Source organism: Sceloporus occidentalis, unplaced genomic scaffold, assembly GCF_023333645.1.
Source record: "Sceloporus occidentalis isolate IW3139 unplaced genomic scaffold, rSceOcc1.0.p SCAF_6, whole genome shotgun sequence".
NCBI lineage: Eukaryota > Metazoa > Chordata > Lepidosauria > Squamata > Phrynosomatidae > Sceloporus > Sceloporus occidentalis.
The window spans coordinates 100,315,556-100,336,491 of NW_028316986.1; the positions used below are offsets into that span (position 1 = coordinate 100,315,556).

The 20,936-nt window shown below is 40.9% G+C and overlaps 1 protein-coding gene across 1 annotated transcript in view; it reads right to left on the reverse strand.

The window, feature by feature from the left end:
- Nucleotides 1–20,936, reverse strand: part of LOC149311166 (solute carrier family 35 member F1) — a 265,295-nt gene that overhangs the window by 108,935 nt on the left and 135,424 nt on the right. Inside the window, exon 2 of the mRNA XM_089530505.1 lies at nucleotides 18,963–19,138. Within this exon, the coding sequence (XP_089386631.1) occupies nucleotides 18,963–19,138 (176 nt within the window). The remainder of the gene's footprint in view (nucleotides 1–18,962; nucleotides 19,139–20,936) is intronic.

The window sequence follows — 20,936 nt, forward strand, 5'->3', positions numbered from 1 at the left end:
TTTTGAAACTCAGGCTAGAATCCAAAGAGCTATTTTAGGTGTGCTCAAAGGCTTTGACATGCCCATTGGATTTTTAAAAGCTTATTTTCTCTGAACAGCTTCAAAAAAAAAAAAAAAGAAAAAAAAAGAAAGAAAAAAAAGAAAAGAAAAAAGAAAAAAAAAAGAAAAAGAAAAAGAAAAAGAAAAAAGAAAAAAAGAGGCTTGGCATAAAAGGCTCCTGTTTGAAAAGTGCATAGCAAAAGTCCATTTATGCATGTAGAATGTGTTGCATGGTTCTTTGGATTCTTTCCAGTTTATTTTAGTATATTTGATAAAGACGGCTGGAAGGGGAATAAACCCCAGAAAAAAATGATGCCACCAAGACATTCTGGACTCTGAAAACCTTAAACCTCCCCACCCGCAAGTCAGCACTATGCCCTGATTTCTCGCTACCGTTGTCACATCCTTGCTCTACACAACACCTGCTTCCACCCTCTCCATGTCCCTCCACCCTCCTGCATGAAGAGAGGTGAAGGTGTTCTGGGGAGAAGGAAAGGGGGAAATACCAATCAACTTTGGAAAGGAGGAGTAAACATGGCTGAGACATCACACAGAAAGCATGAGTAGTAAAATCAGGCTTGTTCTTGCAACTTGATTAGGTAGACATGGCAGGTCCAGAGCTTTCCTAAGCATCTGATCAAAACACATTATGGTGAAGAGTGGTGGAAAGAATAAAGACTAAGGAGTTTATCACATGCGAGGGCTCCCATCATGCTCCTGTCGCCCAAATGTCACCAAACTGTGACGGAAACCTTCTAGTGGGATCGCTTATGGTACTATGCTTCCGTTTTTGTCATGGAAGCGTCAGTGTAATTGTCAGAAAAAGGGCCCTTTTAAAATAATGGATCAAATTGTTATTTTAAAAAGGGCCCTTTTCTTAACAATTATGAGAACGCTTCCATGACAAAAATGGAAGCATTCCCCTTTAATTGCGCTAGGTGCGATCCCACCAGGAGGTTCCTGTCGCAGATTGGTGATGTTTGGGCAAAAGGAGCATGATGGGAGCCCCCGCATGTGATAAACTCCTATATGATAATACCACCACTACCATTTGTCAAAAATTGGGAGGGGAAGTGATAGTGCCATTCTGCACTTCCATCATATTGAAACACATCCTTTCCAATATTTAATTCAGAGTTTTCACAAGCTATTTCTTATTCTGCTTTCTCTTGTATCCCCAGCAATAAGTAAAGTGGTGACAGTTGTAGAAGCAGTACGTTATCAGGTTATGTATGGTTGATATGACCAAATAAAACTGAACAAACTGGGACAAAGACTATATCATTTGGACAGCCAGAAAAAAGCCTATTGTTCTACGTATATAAATGAAATGAAAATAAAATGAAATGAATTTTTAGACATCAGTGGTGATGAGACTATGCTGGCTGAGTTAGACACCTGCTACTGGACTCTGCAGGTGATCGATTTTTTTTTTAAAGCCACCAGTATGCCACATGAAATTATAAAATCTAGAGGTTTTGTACTGTGATCTTCCATCCACAAGGGACTATTCTTTTAACTAGAAAGCAGCAGTTTGGTTTCCATGGCAGCAGCTACCAAAAAGGTTATCTTACCTGGGAGTTGCTATATCTCTGTTCAAGAAGAAATATTTAATAGTTCTATATAAATTATTATTTCTTTGCTCTGTTTTATTAATCAAAGGGCTGAGATAGAACTCCCATCTGATTTGGATCAGTGCAAGGACACAAGAACTAATCAGAATTTTCTGCATTAATTAAATCCACAAAGTCAAAGATGTATATATTTCCCTCAAGCTTTATCTATATGGATTTTCTAACATAGCCTATATAACAATCAAAATTTTGTCCTGTACTGCATCAGAACAGTTTCATATCAGTACGAACACTATATTCTGAATTTTGGATGAAACTATAAAAGCAGTCTCACATTTTTACTACCACACACCTCCACCTCAACATTAGGAGGAACTTCCTAACAGTAAGAGCTGTTCGACAGTGGAACACACTCCCTTGGAGAGTGGTGGAGTCTCCTTCCTTGGAGATCTTTAAACAGAGGCTGGATAGTCATCTGTTGGGAGTGCTTTGAGTTTTTGCATGGCAGGACTGGGTGGCCCTTGTGGTCTCTTCCACCTCTATAATTCTATGATTCTTTGACTTGCGTACCTTTACAATAACAAAAGAGATTTAAATTTTTTTTAGGCATAGCCATAAAATAGATCCTGGCGTCTATAGTAAGAGATCCAGATGAAAGAAATAGAATAGTTATTGGAGAAGGGTTAGCATATATAGGCTGCAATCCAACATCCCCACAGTGCAGTGTAAATATCTGCATGTAAAGGTACAATAAGCCAGCCTACACGTCCCTTGTGCAGAATAACAATATTGCACAACACATGTCAATGACTGTGTGCGTAGTGCAATGCACAGGGTAAAGTACAAATTCAATATGAAATGCACAACTGCAAAGAGCAATGTGCAACTGCAGTGCATGTTATCCACCTGCAATGTACAACCACAATGTGCAGTGTGCAAACAAAACATGCAACATTGTTGTATGTGCCACTCCACCTTCACTGTTGTCAGTAGAATAGATCCACTGTACTCTGTTGAATAATTCACTCCACATGTATAGTGTGACTTACACATGCAAATGTAATTAACATGATGCCAGCTAATGTTAGCTTCAAATAGGAAAATGTTTAACAATTAAGGTAATTTTAAATTGGGATTTAAATTTATGTTATATTATTACATTAGATTTACGTAAAGAGAGGTTAAAAATTCCATCCACTATTTTATTCCCCATATGCCCTCATGCATTTTGGAACTTTGTACAAGAAACATCTGTGGGCATTTTTAAAACCCCATTTCTCACCAATCTCTTTCTCAACCATTTCCTTAAAATTCATCTTGCCTTCCCTTTCTCCCCCTTTTACAATTTCATCTGAATAACCTACTTTCTTTTTTAGTTTGTTTTTCCCCATGAGGATCTTAGCATAAGACCCATGGTTAAGAGTTTCAAAATTCAGTTTCTGGAGTAGACAAGGAGTCCCTATATCAGGGCTGGGGAAAGTGCAGCCCCTGGGTTACATGTGGCCACATTTTTGAAGCACCAGAAGTTTTTCAGCATTCTCCAAAAGCTGACTAAGACCTCAAAAAGGCACTATTTCAAGGTAACAGTCACCAAAAAATCATACCCAAAGTCCTTCCAACGCATGAAAGAATGTAAAAAAATAACCCTCTCCAAAAAGCTCCTCAAACATCTTGTCTGCTCTCTGTTTCTTCTTTAAAATAGTATCTACAAGTGATGTGACATCACTTCCACTCAATATTTTGGAGGGAAAATATGTTTTTGTGCACTTATGTGGAATGTTTTTGTGCACTTATCTTTCTGTCTTTCTATATGTCTGTCATGTAGAAGACAGCTTGTTTTCTGCTGCTCCAAAGTGTAGGACATAAAGCCAATGGATTCAAATTACAAGAAAGGAGATTCCAGTAAAGAAGAAGGCAGTGAAATCTCCTTTGTTGGAGGTTTTACACAAGACATTAGATGATCATCTCTAAGAGGTTCATTATTGGTGGATTCTTGCAATGCCCAGCAGTTGAACTGATGGCTCTTGTGTTCCATCCAACTTTGTGTGTCTCTAAAATAAATTTTGGAGAACTCCATGGGTAAAACCATCAGACAATAAGCATTGTTCTTGAACTGAGAAATGCCACACCCATACTACTTATGAGACAGGAGAAATTATGAAGAAAGAATCAATTCATTTTTGATCCATGTCAGTTTTCAAAATATGTCCACTCATGTGTTTCTACATTTCTCTGCAATTTTAAACAAATCACGAAAAATTTCTTTTTATTATCTATTTTTCTGCATTTTCTCTTGAAATGCACATTTTAGAAGATGTTTTATTTCAAAATCCACACTTTCAAATTTGAGCCCGGTACAGATGGGCCTATGGGACGACCTTGTCACATGTGCCTCAACCCTAGCACTTAACGAGGGCGTCAAAATGGCAGTGCCCTGTACAGATGGGCGCTGCCATTTTGATGTGACAGACACTTAACGTCCGCACATCATGACACCATAATGACATTGCGAGTGCGCCATTGGTGCACAGCAGTGTCATTATGGCACTGCAAAAAGAACCCGCTTTTTGCGGGCTCTTTTTGCTGTGCGAAGAAGCCACGCAATTTATCCGCTGCAGCTTCCTCACGCAGCAAAACAAGGCACCAGCAGGCCAGCCTTTTTGGGCGGTCTGTACCAGGCCATACAGAGGCGCGTTACAGACGGGCCCCTTGAGGTGCCATCATTACACACAAGGGGCGGCGCTTCCTGACGCGCCTTGCCCCAACGCGTAATGAGTGCGCCAAAATGGCGGCACCCTATACAGATGGGTGCCGCCATTTTGATGTCGCAGACACACAGCGTCCGGACATCATGCACCAGAAGTGGCACCGTGAGTGCGTGCCTCGTGCTTTGCGGCGCCTCTTCTGGGGCTCAGGAAGAAGCGCCATTTTGGCGCTTCTTTGTTGCAGCGCCTGGGAACCGCACAGTTTGGCTGCTGTGGTTCCCGGACGCAGCAACCGGCAGCAGCGCAAGACCACCCGTTTTGGGCGGTCTGTAACGCGCCTTAGTGTTTTTTTTAGAGACCTGCATAACAGCATTTGGACAGATGCTTCAAAATCTGATGGAAAGCTATGTTCTGTTCTTTACACTAGTCTAGCAGCTGCAGATCAGGTCAATGCATATCAGAATTCTGAAGTATCTCTGGTTCTGTCATCTATTGCGTCCTGCCCAATAGAATGGTACTAAGCATCTGATTTAATGAACACTTAAGGGGGACAGTTCAATTTGGGACTGCTTCACTCCTCCATTAAAATTCCTTTTATAATGAGAAGGACGACAGTGAGAATAAACTCCATTCCTCTGAATTTTTACACTAATTACATACAAAGCGCTATTCTGGCAAAGCAAGATTTAACACCTTCAGGCAATACAGTTATCATCTTGTAACCACACTTCAAGACCTGCCATATAAATGCTGTGGCTACGTGAAGGGAATCCATAAGCCCCTACACTTGCTGCCAGCTTGAACTGATGAATGCTTAAAGATTCTATAAACTGCAGGTGATAGCTGGAGTCAGACAAAATGAGAGGCAACCCTAGGCTTGAATTTAGCTTAAAGCAGTAGGATTCAAACTGCTGCACTTTCACAAAACCACCATCAACTATCCCCTAGGCAAAGGAAGAGGAATATCTGTTTACTAAATAGAAACACCTTGAGGTGCTTATGAATTGCATGAAAATAAACATGTTGACACTACTCCAAAGACATACGCCTTACTTTTTAAATGCATTCTGCTTGCTTGCAGCCCAGGAAGCCTAGAAAGATGTGGGGACCAATAACATTCTCTACAAGACAATCAACAGTAGACATCTAATCAGGAAAGCTATGAGAACTTGTGTCTTTGCAAAGGAACATATTTTTAACCAATAGTTTCTGGTTCAGTGTGTCTCAGATTGAATGGATTCACTTGGAAGAAAAGTGTGCTTATGAATATACAGCCACCAAAGATGACACTCTGTTTTCACTGTTAACTATGCCCATGGTAAGTAAGGACAGCAAGCTGCATTGTATTATTATTGAAATAAGCAAGATTAGAGTTATTGGCCCAATTCATACATCATGCTAGGGATCCACTGGAACTGTAGACAAACATGCTGACTGATCACTCCCACCTTTGACCCATGTGCTTTTCATTTATGATATGCAGGCCCAGCAGAATGTCAAATTTCTGGCTCACTTCCCTCCTGTCAAACCAGGTAGTCAACCCAACAGCACACCTTGGATTATTTATCTGGTTTGGTGGAGGAAAGACAAGCCAAAGTCTGCACTGTGATATAGGGTGATGTAAAGTAACAAGTGGGGGAAGTGCTACAAATTACTGGGGCCTAACAGTCTGGAAGGGGACCTAGGTCCTGACTTTGTTGCATACATTTCTGTCTTTCACAACATCACCATTATTTATCCACTGTTTTTGACATCCACTGCAAAATCAGTGAATTTCAAAGAAAATAATGATGATATACAAAACTCATATACAATACAAAATACTCAATATTTTTAACCTTTCTGCCCTTGCTGTAAGAGAGAGCCCAAGTGGGGCCCAAGTGAAGTAAAGGAATTCACAAGCTGGCAAAGTGAGGCGGTAGCACCAGTGAGAGAAAGGAAGATATGAGGCAGGTAGTTAGGTGGCACTGGAAAAATCCACAGGTAAAATGCAAGATTTTTGATAATGATGACAAATAGAGAGCTGGAGGTAATCAGTCCATTGTGGCCTCAGCTGCCCAGAGGGTTTTAAGTCCATGTTTTGCTTTCCATTTCGCACTGCCACCAGGAGTAATTATGTCTGCTTGTTCAAGGCAAGCTGAAAATTATCTTGAATTCAGCCTTGTCATGATGTTTGGATGTGGTGATTATGCATATTTGAATTTACTTAGTCTTGGAAGAAGACACTGTAGTTTAGTGGCAAAGCACAAGCTTTGAATACATTAATTCCAGATTGAAGCCCTGTCATCTCTAATCCAAGAATCTCTGTCAGCAGGACAGGGAGAGACTCTTACCTGAGATCTTGATGACTACAAAGGACATCAATTAGTGTTATATTTCCCCTCCCTGATAAAATATTTTAATAAACTGGGACTCCATTGCATAACCAAAACATATTGGTCATAACTGCAGGTAACAACATGATCTGCTTACATAACTAGTAACACCACCACCACCACCACAAGGAACTGTTTTATCTCTTTCTCTTGAGTTATTCATAGGCAGAGATGCACAGAGTATGGCTAGATATGGTAGACAAGCTGTTTCCATGTAGCCATTAATCCTTGTCTGATGTATTTAGCTAGAACAAGTCTCAACATCAGCCACTGACAAAAAAAAAAAAAAAAAAAAGTCAGTACAATACACTTGGCTCTTCATATCCACAGATTCCTCATCCACAGATTCAAGCATCCATGGTTAGAAAATATTTTGAAATATATAAATTCCAAAAAGCAAACCTTTATTCTGCCATTTTATATAAAGGACACCATTTTACTATGCAATTGTATTTAATGGGACTTGTGCATCAACAGATTTTAGTCCCTATGGAGGATATTGGAACCAAACCCCAGCAGATACCAAGGGCCCACTGTATTTGGCAGAGGGAGAAAATGTGGATGGAAGAGATAATTAGATGGGGTCTGGGTCTTGCTACCACTCACTCAGTAATGATGAAAAAGAACATCATGTATGGTCAGTATAAAAGGAGCAGTTTCAGAGATCTAGAGCATCACCATATGGGAAGGAATACTTATGTCAGTGATGGCGAACCTTTTAGAGATTGAGTACTCAAACTCAAAGGTGTTCGTGCCGGGGGATGGGACTTCTGGGGGCCAGGACATCAGGGGGCAGGACTTCCCCAGAGACAGTTGAAGGCCTGAGAGAGTGGGGGTGGCGGAAGAGGAGGAACAGGTGTGTGCCTGTTCTTCCTCTTCCCCCCAACTGCCTCTCCATAGAAGCTGAAGGCCCAGGATGGCAGGGAAGAGGGGGAACAGGTACATGCCTGTTCCTGCTCTTTCCCACCCTCCGTGTGCCCTCAAAAATGGCTTCGCATGTCATCGCCGGCATGCATGCCATAGGTTTGCCACCATGGCTCTATGTGAAAACCTTGCTAAATGGCCGTACCAGAGCTTGGAAAAGTTAAATTTTTGGACTAAAATTCCCATTATTTTTTAATTTTTTAATAAAATCTTTAATTTCTGAATTTTAAAAGTAAAAACAAACAACAATAAAGCTATACCTACATACCTACAGTTCCCATTCTGACTGGAAGATTTTGAGCATTGTAGATAATCTCTGCCCATCCTGACAGCTGTTCTCCAAATCTTTGAATATTCTACATCTGACAATATGCTGAAAAGTGAAGTCTTCCCACCCAGCTGCACACTGTACCTTTTCTTCATAGGTTGTGAATTGATTCATGTACTACAATCTGCCCAGCATTAGATGAAGCCAATGGAATAGCAGCACCAGCAGGAGTGGTGAGTCTCACACATGGGAGAGTCTCATGTATCTTGCTGTTCAAATCACACAGAGGAAGACTGTGAACAACAGTTGTACATGTCTACATTCATTTAGTGCCTGCTGTTGATTCTACTTTTGCTCCAACCCAAAGTAGAGTACTACTTCTCTCTTCATCTTCAATTTATATATTCAGAGAAAGGAGAGGTGAATGGTTCTTCTCCCTTAGACTGTGCTTTTGGAAGAGGAACCACTAGTGTCAACAAGTGACAGACATTTGGAAGCCAAAAAGAGGCAGTAGCCAGAGAAGAGGAGCTCTTAACACTGGTATGGAGATACATAGACCAGTAGAAGATTCTGCAAAAAACCTCCAACAACCATACATTTCATACACAACCCCCCCCCCCCCCAAACAACCATATGTATTACTAAGAGAGAGAAAAATCCTAAACACTCTGAAATGTGTGAATTACCAAGTGAAAACTGTGCAGAAATATTCATTTTCTCCCACATTAGGCCAAAACTGCAGAAATTATCTAGGACAAAACACACTTGGGCATGTTACAGACTGCCCAGAATGGGTGGTCTGCCGCCGCCTTCATTTGCAGCACGGAGGAGCCCCAGCGTCCAAACCACGAGGCTCCTCTTCACTGCAAATAAGAAGTGCCAAAATGGCGCTTCTCTTTGCGGTGCAGATATGATGCTGCGAGGCGCCAATGGCGCACTCGCAGCGTCATATGCGCTGTGCGACGTGCGGACGCAGTGCGTCCTCTATGTAAAGATGGTGGCCCCCATGTGGAATGGGTGCCACCATTTTGTACAGACTCTGTCCGTATTAGGGTTAGGGGCGTCTGGAAGTGACGCCCCTTTCCAATCCTAATACGGACCCAGTCCGTACTTTATGCCCGTTTGTAATGGGCCAGAGATTTATATCCCTAGACAGAAAAGTCTCCTGCTTGCCCTGGTGGGAATGATTTGTAGGTACAGTTAGGGCGTCGACCTAAATGTTGTTTGCTCAGGGGTTACATTACACTGTGGTTTCAGACAAACATCATTTATTAGGAGACTTTCCCTTACCTATGTTTCAAGCCAGTCATCTTTGGCTCTGGCAACCCCAGAGCAAATGCTCCACCTGTAGCCTGACCAACTTCCTCATTTAGGACAAATAACAGTATGCATGATTCCATCAAAGAGTTTCTCTTTGAGCCTTAGCAATGACAGCTACTGATGTCAGTCTAAGCTGGAGTTATGTACCATATGATAGCCCTGATTCATGAGAGGATGTGAGATGAGAAACTCACTACAGAGATGGTTAATGGGATGTGTGTTCTGGTTCATGGCCTGGAAGTCTCCTTGGTTTTATTATTTTTTTTCACATCACTCAAGTGTTTCACTTGAACAATATTTGCACAATACCTCAGCATTCTAACTGAATTACTCCACCTAAATTGGAAAGGAGCCCTGTTTTTAAGGTTTGGCATTGCTTAGAACTCAATCCAATGAGGAGGATGCATCCAATTTATTCTTATTATCTGATATAAAAAAAAGAGAAAAATATACAATACCATCTTTCAAATCAAAGTATACATAAAGTGAATGTTTTCCAGAGATATCAAAATATTGATCAAAATATTGGAAAGGCGGGATATAAATAAAATTTATTATTATTATTATTATTATTTAAGCATCAGGTGAAAGGGGTTTTTAAAGAAATCAGACAGAGAAGGCTTGTGGGGAAAGACAGAGCTCAAAGTGTCAAAAGAAGGGAAGTTAAGTTATTTGCTCTGCTAGACTATAGTTCACATTTAACACTATCACTGCAAGTTTTTCTTGTAGCAAGGATACATTTACAACATACTAAGCAGCTGGTAATGGGGGGGGGGAAGAAATCTTGGTGAAAATTAAAACTGACTGGCACTGCATGATGTTTAAACCCACCCATCATTGAAGGTCTCAATACCTACAAATACTTTGGTGTAACAAGCATAGCTGAAAGACATGGACCTTTACAGTAAAAACAAAATGCCATGATGCAATACAGTTTTAACATAATGTAAATATACAAATATATCACATATATAGTTCCTGTCACTATGTATAACTGTGGGAGCTGTATAGTGAAGAAAGCTGATAGAAAATCAACTAATTTGAGAGTGGTGCTAGAGAAGAGTTTTGCATTTACCTTGGATATCTAAAAAGACAAACAAATGAACTGTAGAGCACATAAAGCATGAACTCTTCCTAGAAACCAAGGCACATGATGGATGCCTAGTGTCCGCACATCGCAGCGCCTTCATGATGCCGCAAGTGCACTATTGGCGCCTTGCATCGTCATAATGGCGCCACAGAAAGAAGCCGTTTTTTGCAGCTTCTTTTTGTTGCACGAGGGAGCTGCGCAGTTTGTCTGCTGTGGCTCCCTCATGCAACAAACGAGGGCAGCAGGAGACAGCCCTTTTGGGCAGTCTGTATCCCACCCAAGATGACTAAACTGAGACTGTCGTGCTTTAGACACATCATGAGAAGACAGGACTGTCAAGGAAAAACAAAAATGCTTGAAAAAGTAGTATGCAGTAAGAAGAGGGGAAGACCGCATACCAAATGAATACACTTAATCATGGAAGACATAGACCTGAGCAGAGAGTTGAGGTTTGGGTGTCTCTGAGGTGTCTCATTCAGAGGATCACCATGAATTGAGAATATGAAGGCAATTAACAATAAATATATACTAATGTAGTTAAGTTACACCAGACAGTTGCACAGCCAACTGTGAAATGGACACATGACCTTGAGATCATCCACTGAATCAAAAGGGAGAAAGCTCTGTGTGGCTGCAAAATGATTACCAGCTCCAGGAGTCACACTTAGGCAACCTCTGAGGAAGAACATCTACTCACACAATTAATTTATAGTAGCAGAGCACACCACTGGGATTCCAGCTACAGTTTCTATCACTGAAGTTCTGGACCAAATTGACTGAGCTACTTCTGGGAACAATTTGTCTCTGGCCTTCTTTCTATTTTCTTATGCAGTCTTCTAATCAGATTTTCTCTTTTTTACATTTATATTATTGTAACCATTACTGTTTGGGCAGACAATTAGCTTAAAAAGGAAACATGATTTGTATTGTATATTATCACCCCTTAATCATCAGTCAACAAAATTAATTTTCTCTTTTCTCAGTAGCATGAAATGAGACAAATCAAGAGAGAAATTGTATTCCTTCTCCATGTGTCTTTGTGACTGCATACCGTGAATAAGATAAGATTGCAAGTACGTATGTTTTCAAAAGGCACAATGATATCTCACTTAACATCTTCCATCTAGCAATTTCAGAATTGTATTAATAAATACATAGTGATAATATCTGATCCAAGAAAACCTGTATATAAGTTTTCCAGAAATACCATGTAAGCTTATGAAGGGATCCACAAGATGTAGAAATAACATACTGCATAGACACTCACATTACATTATCCTTGAGTTCATCAAAACCAAAGCTGATCAAGCATAATAATTTCACAATCATAAAACTGCACAATTTTTCTCAAGTTACACAAATGCCTAGCTTTCACAGATGGCAAGTTGCCCAGTCTTTAAATTTTATGGAGTTCAATTTGAATTAGCTCCTAACTGCATGATATCCTAAAATTGCACCAAAGTTTAAGAACCTATATATATGGAATAAGAATCGTAACCAACTTCCAAATGATGGAGTGTCTACAATATTGAAGGATATTGAAGATTAAGCAATATGTATCCTCTGCAATATTTTGTTCACCAATTTTATTTGTTAAGAATTGCCTGCAATATTTGAACTGACATGAGAAGAATGAAAATGTTCTCTATAAGCATGGGCTGGGGGGGGGGGAGGGGGACAGCAATCATCCTTCCCCAAGGACAACTCCCATGGAGCTCTTTGGCTGTTGTTCTTAGCCACTCACTTCTAGCATGTTCCAAAAATGCAGCTCCTTGCACCTGTGTCTAGTGATGGTAGATCCAGAAGTCCCATCCAGACTGTTGTGTGCGTGCATGTATATCATGGCTTCCAGTCCTGCTCTACCACTAGATATTAATGATGAAAAACCCATATTTGGCTTGAGGGGGTGATAGGGTATGCCAACAGAGCGTCATTTCAAAGTCCACTGAATAAGAAAAGCACTTTTATGAAATAGTGAAAACAGACCTAAATAAACCACTTTCTCAGCTCACAGTGACTATTTCCTATGATGGCAAACACAATTCTGAATATTAAAGATTAATATAATGTTGAAAAGTAAAACATTAAATCACGCCACAGATAGTAAGCATTAAAATGCTTAATGGTGAAAAAAGAGCTACTGTGATGATCTTACTTAAACTAAAATATCTTCTGTAAAATGAAATAATCTTGGGAGTATACAATGCGTATTTGTAACAGGCCTATTTCAGGCAGGAAATTTAAAGGAAAGCATGGCCCGTTACAGACGGGCGTATAGTACGGACTGGGTCTGTACTAGGGTTAGAAAGGGGTGTCCCTTCCGGACACCCCTAACCCTAGTACGGATCGAGTCCGTACAAAATGGCGACGCCCGTTCCACACAGGGGACGCCATTGCTACGTCACCACCGTGCCACCTCCTAACGAGGCGGCGTGGTTGTGACGTACTGGCGCTGCGCCAGGGCGCATAGAGCACCCTTTCCGTGGCACCAGAAGGAGCTCCGAAACGGAGCTCCTTCCGGGATTTGCGTCACTGGCGCAGCCTTTAGATGGCTGTGCCAGCAATGCAAGGCAGAAAGGGACTGAGTGGCCCCTTTCTGCTTGTCCCTGCCGCTGTCGGGTGTCCTTGGGCATGATGCCCCAAGGACACCCCTTTCCAGGCTGCAGGGAAGCGGCCTTTTGCAGCTTCCCCACGGCCTGGAAAGCGGCGGATCGGGGCCCCAGAGGCTGCCGTTCTGGCAGCTGAGGCCCCAATCCAGCGGGAAAAGGAGCACCTACAGGCCGCCCCAAAGGGGCGGCCTGTAACGCGCCTGAGTTTACTAATTCCAGATGAAACATATATTCAATCTTTTTAGAGAAGATAGCAATCGGTTTTTTTAAAAAAAATCCACAGGTTCTTAACATATGGGAACTCAGCTGTTTTCACACACATCAAACCAGGACACCATCAAAGGTGTTCTTTTCTTACTCCATTCCATTGTAAACAAAAAAAAAAAAAATGAAGCATACCTCAAGGCAGTGGAGCATTACAGTTGCTGTTTGATTCATTCCACACCCCCAAATGTGAACAGTAGCAGTTGCTGTCTGAGTCTCCCTTTTCCTACACAAACTGTTCAATCCTGCTTGTGAAAAATTCACAAAACTGTGAGAATGGGATGCTGAGTTAGCAGAAGAGAATTGCTGAGACAAGAGCTTCTGCTGCTGCTTTATCCTTGTAGATAAAGGATTACAAAGCCCTTTATCCTTCTCTCTATTCCTATGGGAGTCAATCAGCAAGCAAAGTCAATACTTCTAGTCCTTCAGTCCCTACTTGGTTCAAAATATGGACCCAACTAAAAATTAGTGAGACTTAGGTGGTATAAGCAGCATGTCTCAACAGCAAAGGATTGTGTTTAACACAAAATTCGATCACATATTTCACTTCCTTATTCACATTCAAGCAGATTGCAAAACAATTTCTGAAAAATCTTAGTGATCTATCCTGTTGGTGTAATAGAGCCATGCAAAAGGATCAAAGTGAAAATTAACACTCATTTGCACACAGGAAATTAGCCACTGTAATGAAGGAGGCATTAATTGCCTTCAGACAGCATAGAGATAGGAAGCATCTGCAAATACTTGAAAGCAAAACATAAAATGATTTGTAAAAGCCAAATGCTGAACTAGGAATGTACACAAATGTTCAGGAAACTAGTAAAGAAACAATTTGCTAATACACTTCAATTTCCTTCTTTTGTTTTATAGAAAAGTGAATATCAAATATCATCCAAAGTATTTGCTTAATTGATAGTTAGGATAAATGGAGGTGTTCCCAGCAGAGCTTGGACTGGAGAACTCATTTAGATCCCACTGTAGTGAGCCCCTATAGTAGTAGTAGTAGTAATAATAATAATGATAATGATGAATTTATTTGGTTTTTTTGTGGGCTTTTTTGGGCTATGTGGCCATGTTCTAGAAGATTTTCTTCCTGACGTTTCACCAGCATCTGTGGCTGGCATCTTCAGAGAAATCTGAAGATGCCAGCTACAGATGCTGGCGAAATGTCAGGAAGAAAATCTCCTAGAACATAGCCACATAGCCCAAAAAAGCCCACAAAAATCATGGATGCCGGCCATGAAAGCCTTCGACCTCACATAAATTTATTTATATCCAAAAAGATCAAAGAGGTTTACAAAATTACATAAAAACACAAATAAATAAAATACCTAAACAAAATATTATATATATAACTAAAATTCCATCTCTCATCCCTTAACTAAAATGCAATCATCATTAAACATTAAATACTAAGAATAAAAATAAAAAATCAGATATGCTTTCCTCTCTCTTGCCTCCTTCAGTCTCTTCTGCCTGCAAGGTTTTTAAAGCAGAGCAGAAGGGTGGGGCCTGTGGATGATGGGTGCTGGTCTCTAGGAGCCTTCAGGCCTCAACTTCCCTTACCTTCTGCTTTTGCAAAGTCAGATTTTCATTGATATCTATTGCCCTCTGTTCCTGAAAAGTACACCTGAAAGCTGGAGAAATACTGAGGGGCTCTTCCAAAGTACAATGTGGGATATGTCATATAGAGCTGACGTAGGTATCAGGAATGGCAAAAAACCTGGTGCAGAAGTACCAGCAGAAATATACTACTGCAAAATAATTAACCATTAGGCAAATTTGGATAAAGAAAGGTTTAGTTTACACTATGGAGTTTATCACACAGGAGGAATTTCTCTTAATTTCAAATGAAAAGAAAGTGGGGCCAGAACGCATTCATGTGAATTTGCTAGTTCAGCTAATTTACATGAATTCGAATTGCGTTCAAACTGACTTCCCATTGCCCAAAAATAGCTTGCCATTGCCTGAAATTGCATGTGGTAGCCTATCACACAATAATGCTAAACCCCATGATTGTGTTCTGATTGCCATTGGATTATACTTCCAATTTTCCTTGTCTGATAAACTCCTGTGAAATTATAACAGAGATCACAACATTGAAAAGTAGCATTTTTTAAAAAACACGGCTTCAGTTAAGGGTATGCAGACAGATTCATTGTATCTAGAGTAGATGGACCCATCCAATAACCTTAGCAATGTTTTTTTGCTAATCCAGGTACAACCATCTGGCTTACATTTTGCCTTGCCCCCATATATTCTCTATATATCTTAAGATCTGCCTTTAAGTAGGTTAGCCAGTTATTTTGCTACTTTGTGTACTAGCCTCTGTTATCCTATTTTTAGTCCCTACTCTTCTTTTTTGTGCTTTCCTTCCCTCCATAATAATATTTTGCTCAGTTTGTTAAGAGAAGTATGTAAGGATCTTCTTGTCCCATCAATCCACATTGTGAGGGAGTCACAGCTTGGAAAGCTACTTTTACAGGGTAATTTATTCCCTCTACTTCTTACTGTATTTTAAAAGCACTTACTTGCTGATATTCATTACAATGCTTAAAAGGAATTCATTGAGTTACTCACTACTTTTCAGTTACTTTTCTGGGGTGGAAAAGCCTTAGAACTGAGAAGGGACTGCATAAAACTCAAAACATTCCTGTCATAATGCCTCTAGAAAATACCTTTAAAATGAACTTGAAAAGTAATTAGAAAATGTTCCTTGTTAAAATGACTTCATTCCCACTTGTAACATGGCTTTTAAAGTGTAACTTCATTATACTCTCAAACCTGTACCCTTTAATTTGTTACTAGGAAAATACATAATTTGGAATGTATTGCTCTCACATTCAAGGGAGGAAAGTGTGGTGTGGACTGGCTGTCTGGCTGTAATAAGTTGGAAAAACAGGCACCAACTTCATCTTGTAGCCCTGAATCCCAAAGAAGAGATGCTATGCACATGTTCAGTTATCCCCATCCCCAGTTTAAATGGGCTTGGGCATGCCTCAACATATTCACATAAAGATTTAGAGAAAGCTCCCCCACACATATACATGGAGGCTGGAATTTTGTTGGTGTTTTATGCACAATTAGTCAACATGGTTAGAATCTTGGACTATGACTCTGGAGAGTTTGATTTCCCACTTGGTCATGAAAACCTACTGGGTGACCTTGGGCAAGTCACACTTTCTCAGAGGATGACAGTGGCAATCCCCTGTGAAGAAACTTGCCAAGAAAACCATGCAAGGTTTGCTTTGGGGTTGCCATAAGTTGGAAATGATTTGAAGGTGTGTACACACAGACACACATTCCCTTACACATGTGGTTGTACTTTTTGGCCATGGCGTAAAATCTGTATTCAGTTAACAGTTGTTTTAGGAGAGTTCTGCAAGTAAATATTGAATACAGAGTTGTACATTTTTGGATGGCATGTGACTTTAACATATCACTTGATTCACTGGCATTGTGGAAACAGCAGGCACATTTGCAGATGCACAATTGGTTGTGCAGTGTTGGTATTCAGCAGAAGAGTGGTACACAGCATCTGTGACTTAACTATGTGAGTGTAGATTTAAACCGTGCAAATACAATGTAGGTTCTTGGTTAGAGTCAAGTTCCAGTAGGTTTGTTGGGAAACTAGATAGTGAAAGGACCACAGCTCACACAGCAGGTTTTGGATTGTGTTCACTTCCTACAATTCTGTCAATCTAAGCAGTGGGGAAAAAAAGGAAAACTGCTGGAGCAAGTTTTCTCCATAGTATGAGATTGCAGATTGAAGTCTCTGAGGTAATTCTCTGCTAGTTTGACAGAGTGTTAACTGAACTCCTCATTTAGAAGCCTCCCTGCAGGTGAACAGAGCAACATCTGTTTAATCAGAAGTGTCCCATGGGGCGCAAGTAAGTTTTTGTCCTTCACATGGGGTACAGTCTACCTGACATGAAACACCAGGATGTAACTGAAGCAGTAGGGCTGCTGCCAAATCCTTTGTACTTTAAAGCTAGGAAGAGTTGAAAACACTGATGACTACAATACAACCTCTTACCTGTAGCCTAAAGCAAAACAATTTACCATTACTTAAGAACCCAAGCAGAGAACTACCACCAGTGCTATTTTCCAGAGCTTAGTAGCTTATTAATCCTAATAATAGCTTTCATGTTTATACCATTTCCCCCCAAACTGGGACTCAGGTTTAAAACAAGTAGTGAAAAACACACAAAAGTTAACATTAAAATAAAGTACAGTAGAGTCTCAATTATTCGACATAAACTGGCGAGCTGATAGTCGGACAGCCGAAAATGTCGGATAATCCGGAGGGCGTGTTTGGGGGCCTGGCTGTGCCCATCGCCTTTCCCGTTGTCATGCTTTGGCCCTTGTTTTGGGGTCTGGAGGTACTTGCCTTGCTCGTCGCTGCCACACTTGGGGCCATGTTTTGGGGCAAGGCTTCACTCATCCTTTTCTCCTTGCCCGTCACGGCTGCCATGTTTGGAGGCGTGTCTGGGGTGCGCGGAAATGCCTAAAGCCATGCCCCCAAGCAGCCGCGATGTTGGATAATCCGGAATGTTGGATGTCTGAAGGACGGATAATTGAGACTCTACTGTACTAAAATATTTAAATAATTTTAAATGCATGCTCTTCTAAAGCCTGTAAAAAAAAGCAAAAGCAAAATCTTCAGTTCTAAAAGCCTGCCTTAATGAAAAAGTCTTTGCCTAACTTGAGCGTGGAACAGATGGCCCAAGTGCGGCGTGGCAGCAGCGATACTAGGGTTAGGGATAGGGTTGCCATAATTCTCTACTATAAACCGGGACAAAATGTAGGACAGAATTTAGACCAAAATGCAGGACAATTGTAGGATAAAATTTAGCCCAAAATGTAGGACATTTAATGTTCTCCATTTTGGGCTAAATTTTATCCTACAATTGTTAATCCTAATAATTTATAGTAGGTTTATAGTAGAGAATTATGGCAACCCTAATTAGGGACCATGCACCAACCACACGTTAGTATAATGATGATGTCATGCATGTGCCATGTCAAAATGGTGTGGCACACTCATGATGTCTCCGCATTGCCCCAGGCTGCTTATGGCGCTCCTTTTCGGCCCTTGCATCGTTGGCATGGCAACCAAACGGCTGCACCAACGATGCAGAGGAGAAAGGGACCACCACAGCTGTTTCCATTCTGGCTTCCCAGTGAAGGGAGACCCAGAGCCTATAGACAGCCACTAAGAAGGCCCTATCTCATGTCCCCACCAGATGAGCCTGTGAAGGGACCGAGAAGATTTCAGGTTTTGGGCAGGCTCAGCCATTTACATGCCACGCTCCCAGGCCGCCTGGAAGCTGCCTGGCCGGTTACATGGGTGCCAGTTTCCAGGTGCTTCGGCAGTGTGGCATTTATATGCAACTTAAAGTTGACTGTGGCCAGCCCAAAAAGGAACAGCTCTTTGCCACTCCTTTTTCGGCCAGCAAAAAGGTGGATTAGGGCCATGGCATACAGTTGCCACAACCCAAAACTGCCTTCAGAAGAGGTGGCCTATTTTGCCCCATAGTCTGTCAGATAATCTGTTAGATATCCAAGACCTAAACCTAAGTAGAGATGTCAAGAACTAGACAAGTTTAGAGAAGGTACATTGACATTCGTTTGTATTTTTTTTCCTGAAGGAGCCTGACATTTTATTTTTAACGAACTAGAGAATGTTTTAGTATGTTATACAGGGAAACAACTATTTATTACAATGGACATAGCCTCTAAACATCCAGGGAGCATGCAATAATTATTCCACCCTCAAGAGAATGCCACTTACCTTGTCTAACAGCTAATGTTGTAGTGTAGACCAAAAATAGGAGAATGTAGTTTAGGAAGCTCTGAAAGACTGGAGTGTTGGCATGAAAATCATCAGACAAATACTTGCTGGTCAGGCTAATACCACAAATAAGGAGGGACAGGACCTGCCCAAGGGCTATAGATAGCAGGAGCTCCCTAAAAGAAACAAGGAAGACAGAAATACAATAGAATCAGCATTACCAATTAGCCGAGACATCCCTAAGGTCAAAACCAGTAATATCCATCCAACTGTCTAACAGATGGAATGGATTCTTGCTTCCCTCTGCTGTCTTTCACATGTCTCCCCAAGGCCAAGTGATGATGTAGAGCAGATTTAAAGTATATATGAGGGAAGAGAGGGGAAGAGTCTATTTCTATGATATAGGAAGTGCCCTACCAAGCAGCATAAGCCCAGTACTGAGAGTGCTCAAAGGTGACATGAAAGATGACTCCATGGTATACAAGGAACAATTTAATTATTTAATTAAAATATTTATAGTCTGACCTATAGAACGCAATCTCAGGGCAGCATACAGTAAAATTACTTTAACAAATTTAAAGCATTTTAAAATAATAGAAGTAATAGAAACAGATGAAAAACATAATAAACAATTGGCTATGTTAAAAATAGGACAGCTAAAACCCCAGTTAAAATGGGTAAAAACAAGTAAACACCATATGTAAGTTAAAATGGAATCCATTAGATCTTAAAGGATACTAAATCGATCCTTTAGTTAAAACCTATATTTTTACTTAATGTGGAAATATCACTAGCATTAGGTTTAATCAGGCTTCTGAGAGCAGTAGCCTCACTCCGGTTGGTGTCACCCAGTGCGATAACTAATAGTGTCACCTCCCCATTGACCTACTCCCATACCACACCATACAGAACCCTTAGTAATGCTTTTGCACTGATGTTATCCATAAATTGTAACTCCCATATATCAGTGATAGGCAGTAGTTGTGACAACTGGCAAAATTAAAATTATACCTTTAAAATTGCAATATCATATGCACAGTCTAAATGTACTTACATGTACATAGTTTCATGTGGTTAAAGTGAAAATTTGATAAAACGTGAGGTTTTTAGATATTCCTTTTTTATAACATATTGTTTTAACCTTTTTATTTTTAAAAAATGTAATTTTGATTTTCTAAAAAAACATGGGCCTCTACTTTCTCCCAATAATAATAATAATAATAATAATAATAATGTTTATTTTTAGCCTATGTCTTCCTATGGATTGAAGTGGGTTACAATAAAAGAAAATACAATACAGCATGCCCGTGTTACACATAGGCGTGCTATACGTGGCTTTGAGCACACATGCTCAAGCCGCGGGGATTGCGTGGGGTGCACGCGCCACCGCGCCACCATGCGCACGAGCCCCATTCAAATGAATGGGGCTTGAGCATAGGTGGAATTTGCCTTACGCGGGGGGGGGGGTTTCCAGAACAGATCCCCCACGTAAGGCAAGGGTCCACTGTACATACACAGCAAATCATCAGTTACATAGTCCCCAACCTCTCACTGACCCTCACCACACACACCATCTCTTCAGCATTGTAAAGAGACATAGATGAATGCCCTGTTTCTGCCAAAAGGCTGATGTTTCATGAGCAGTGGTGTCACCACTTCCCTTAGGGTGTCGCCTGGTGCCGCCTGCACCCCCTGGTGACACCATTGTCTGAGGTTATTCCATACCCGGGAACAAAAGGTCCTCTCCCAGGTTCTCCCAGAGTGCACTGGCCCCTCCAGTGAAGGACAGAGGAGGGCCCAACCCTCCAGGGTGGGGAATCACTTTTGTTTCAAAACCTTTTCTCAGGGAAGTGTATGTAAAGAGAGGTACTCCTCAAGTATTGAGGTCTCGTGCTGTTTAGGGCTTTGGATATCATCACTGGCACCCTTTTCTCCTGTTGTAGTCAGAATATCAACAGTTGCTGTTTCCAAACA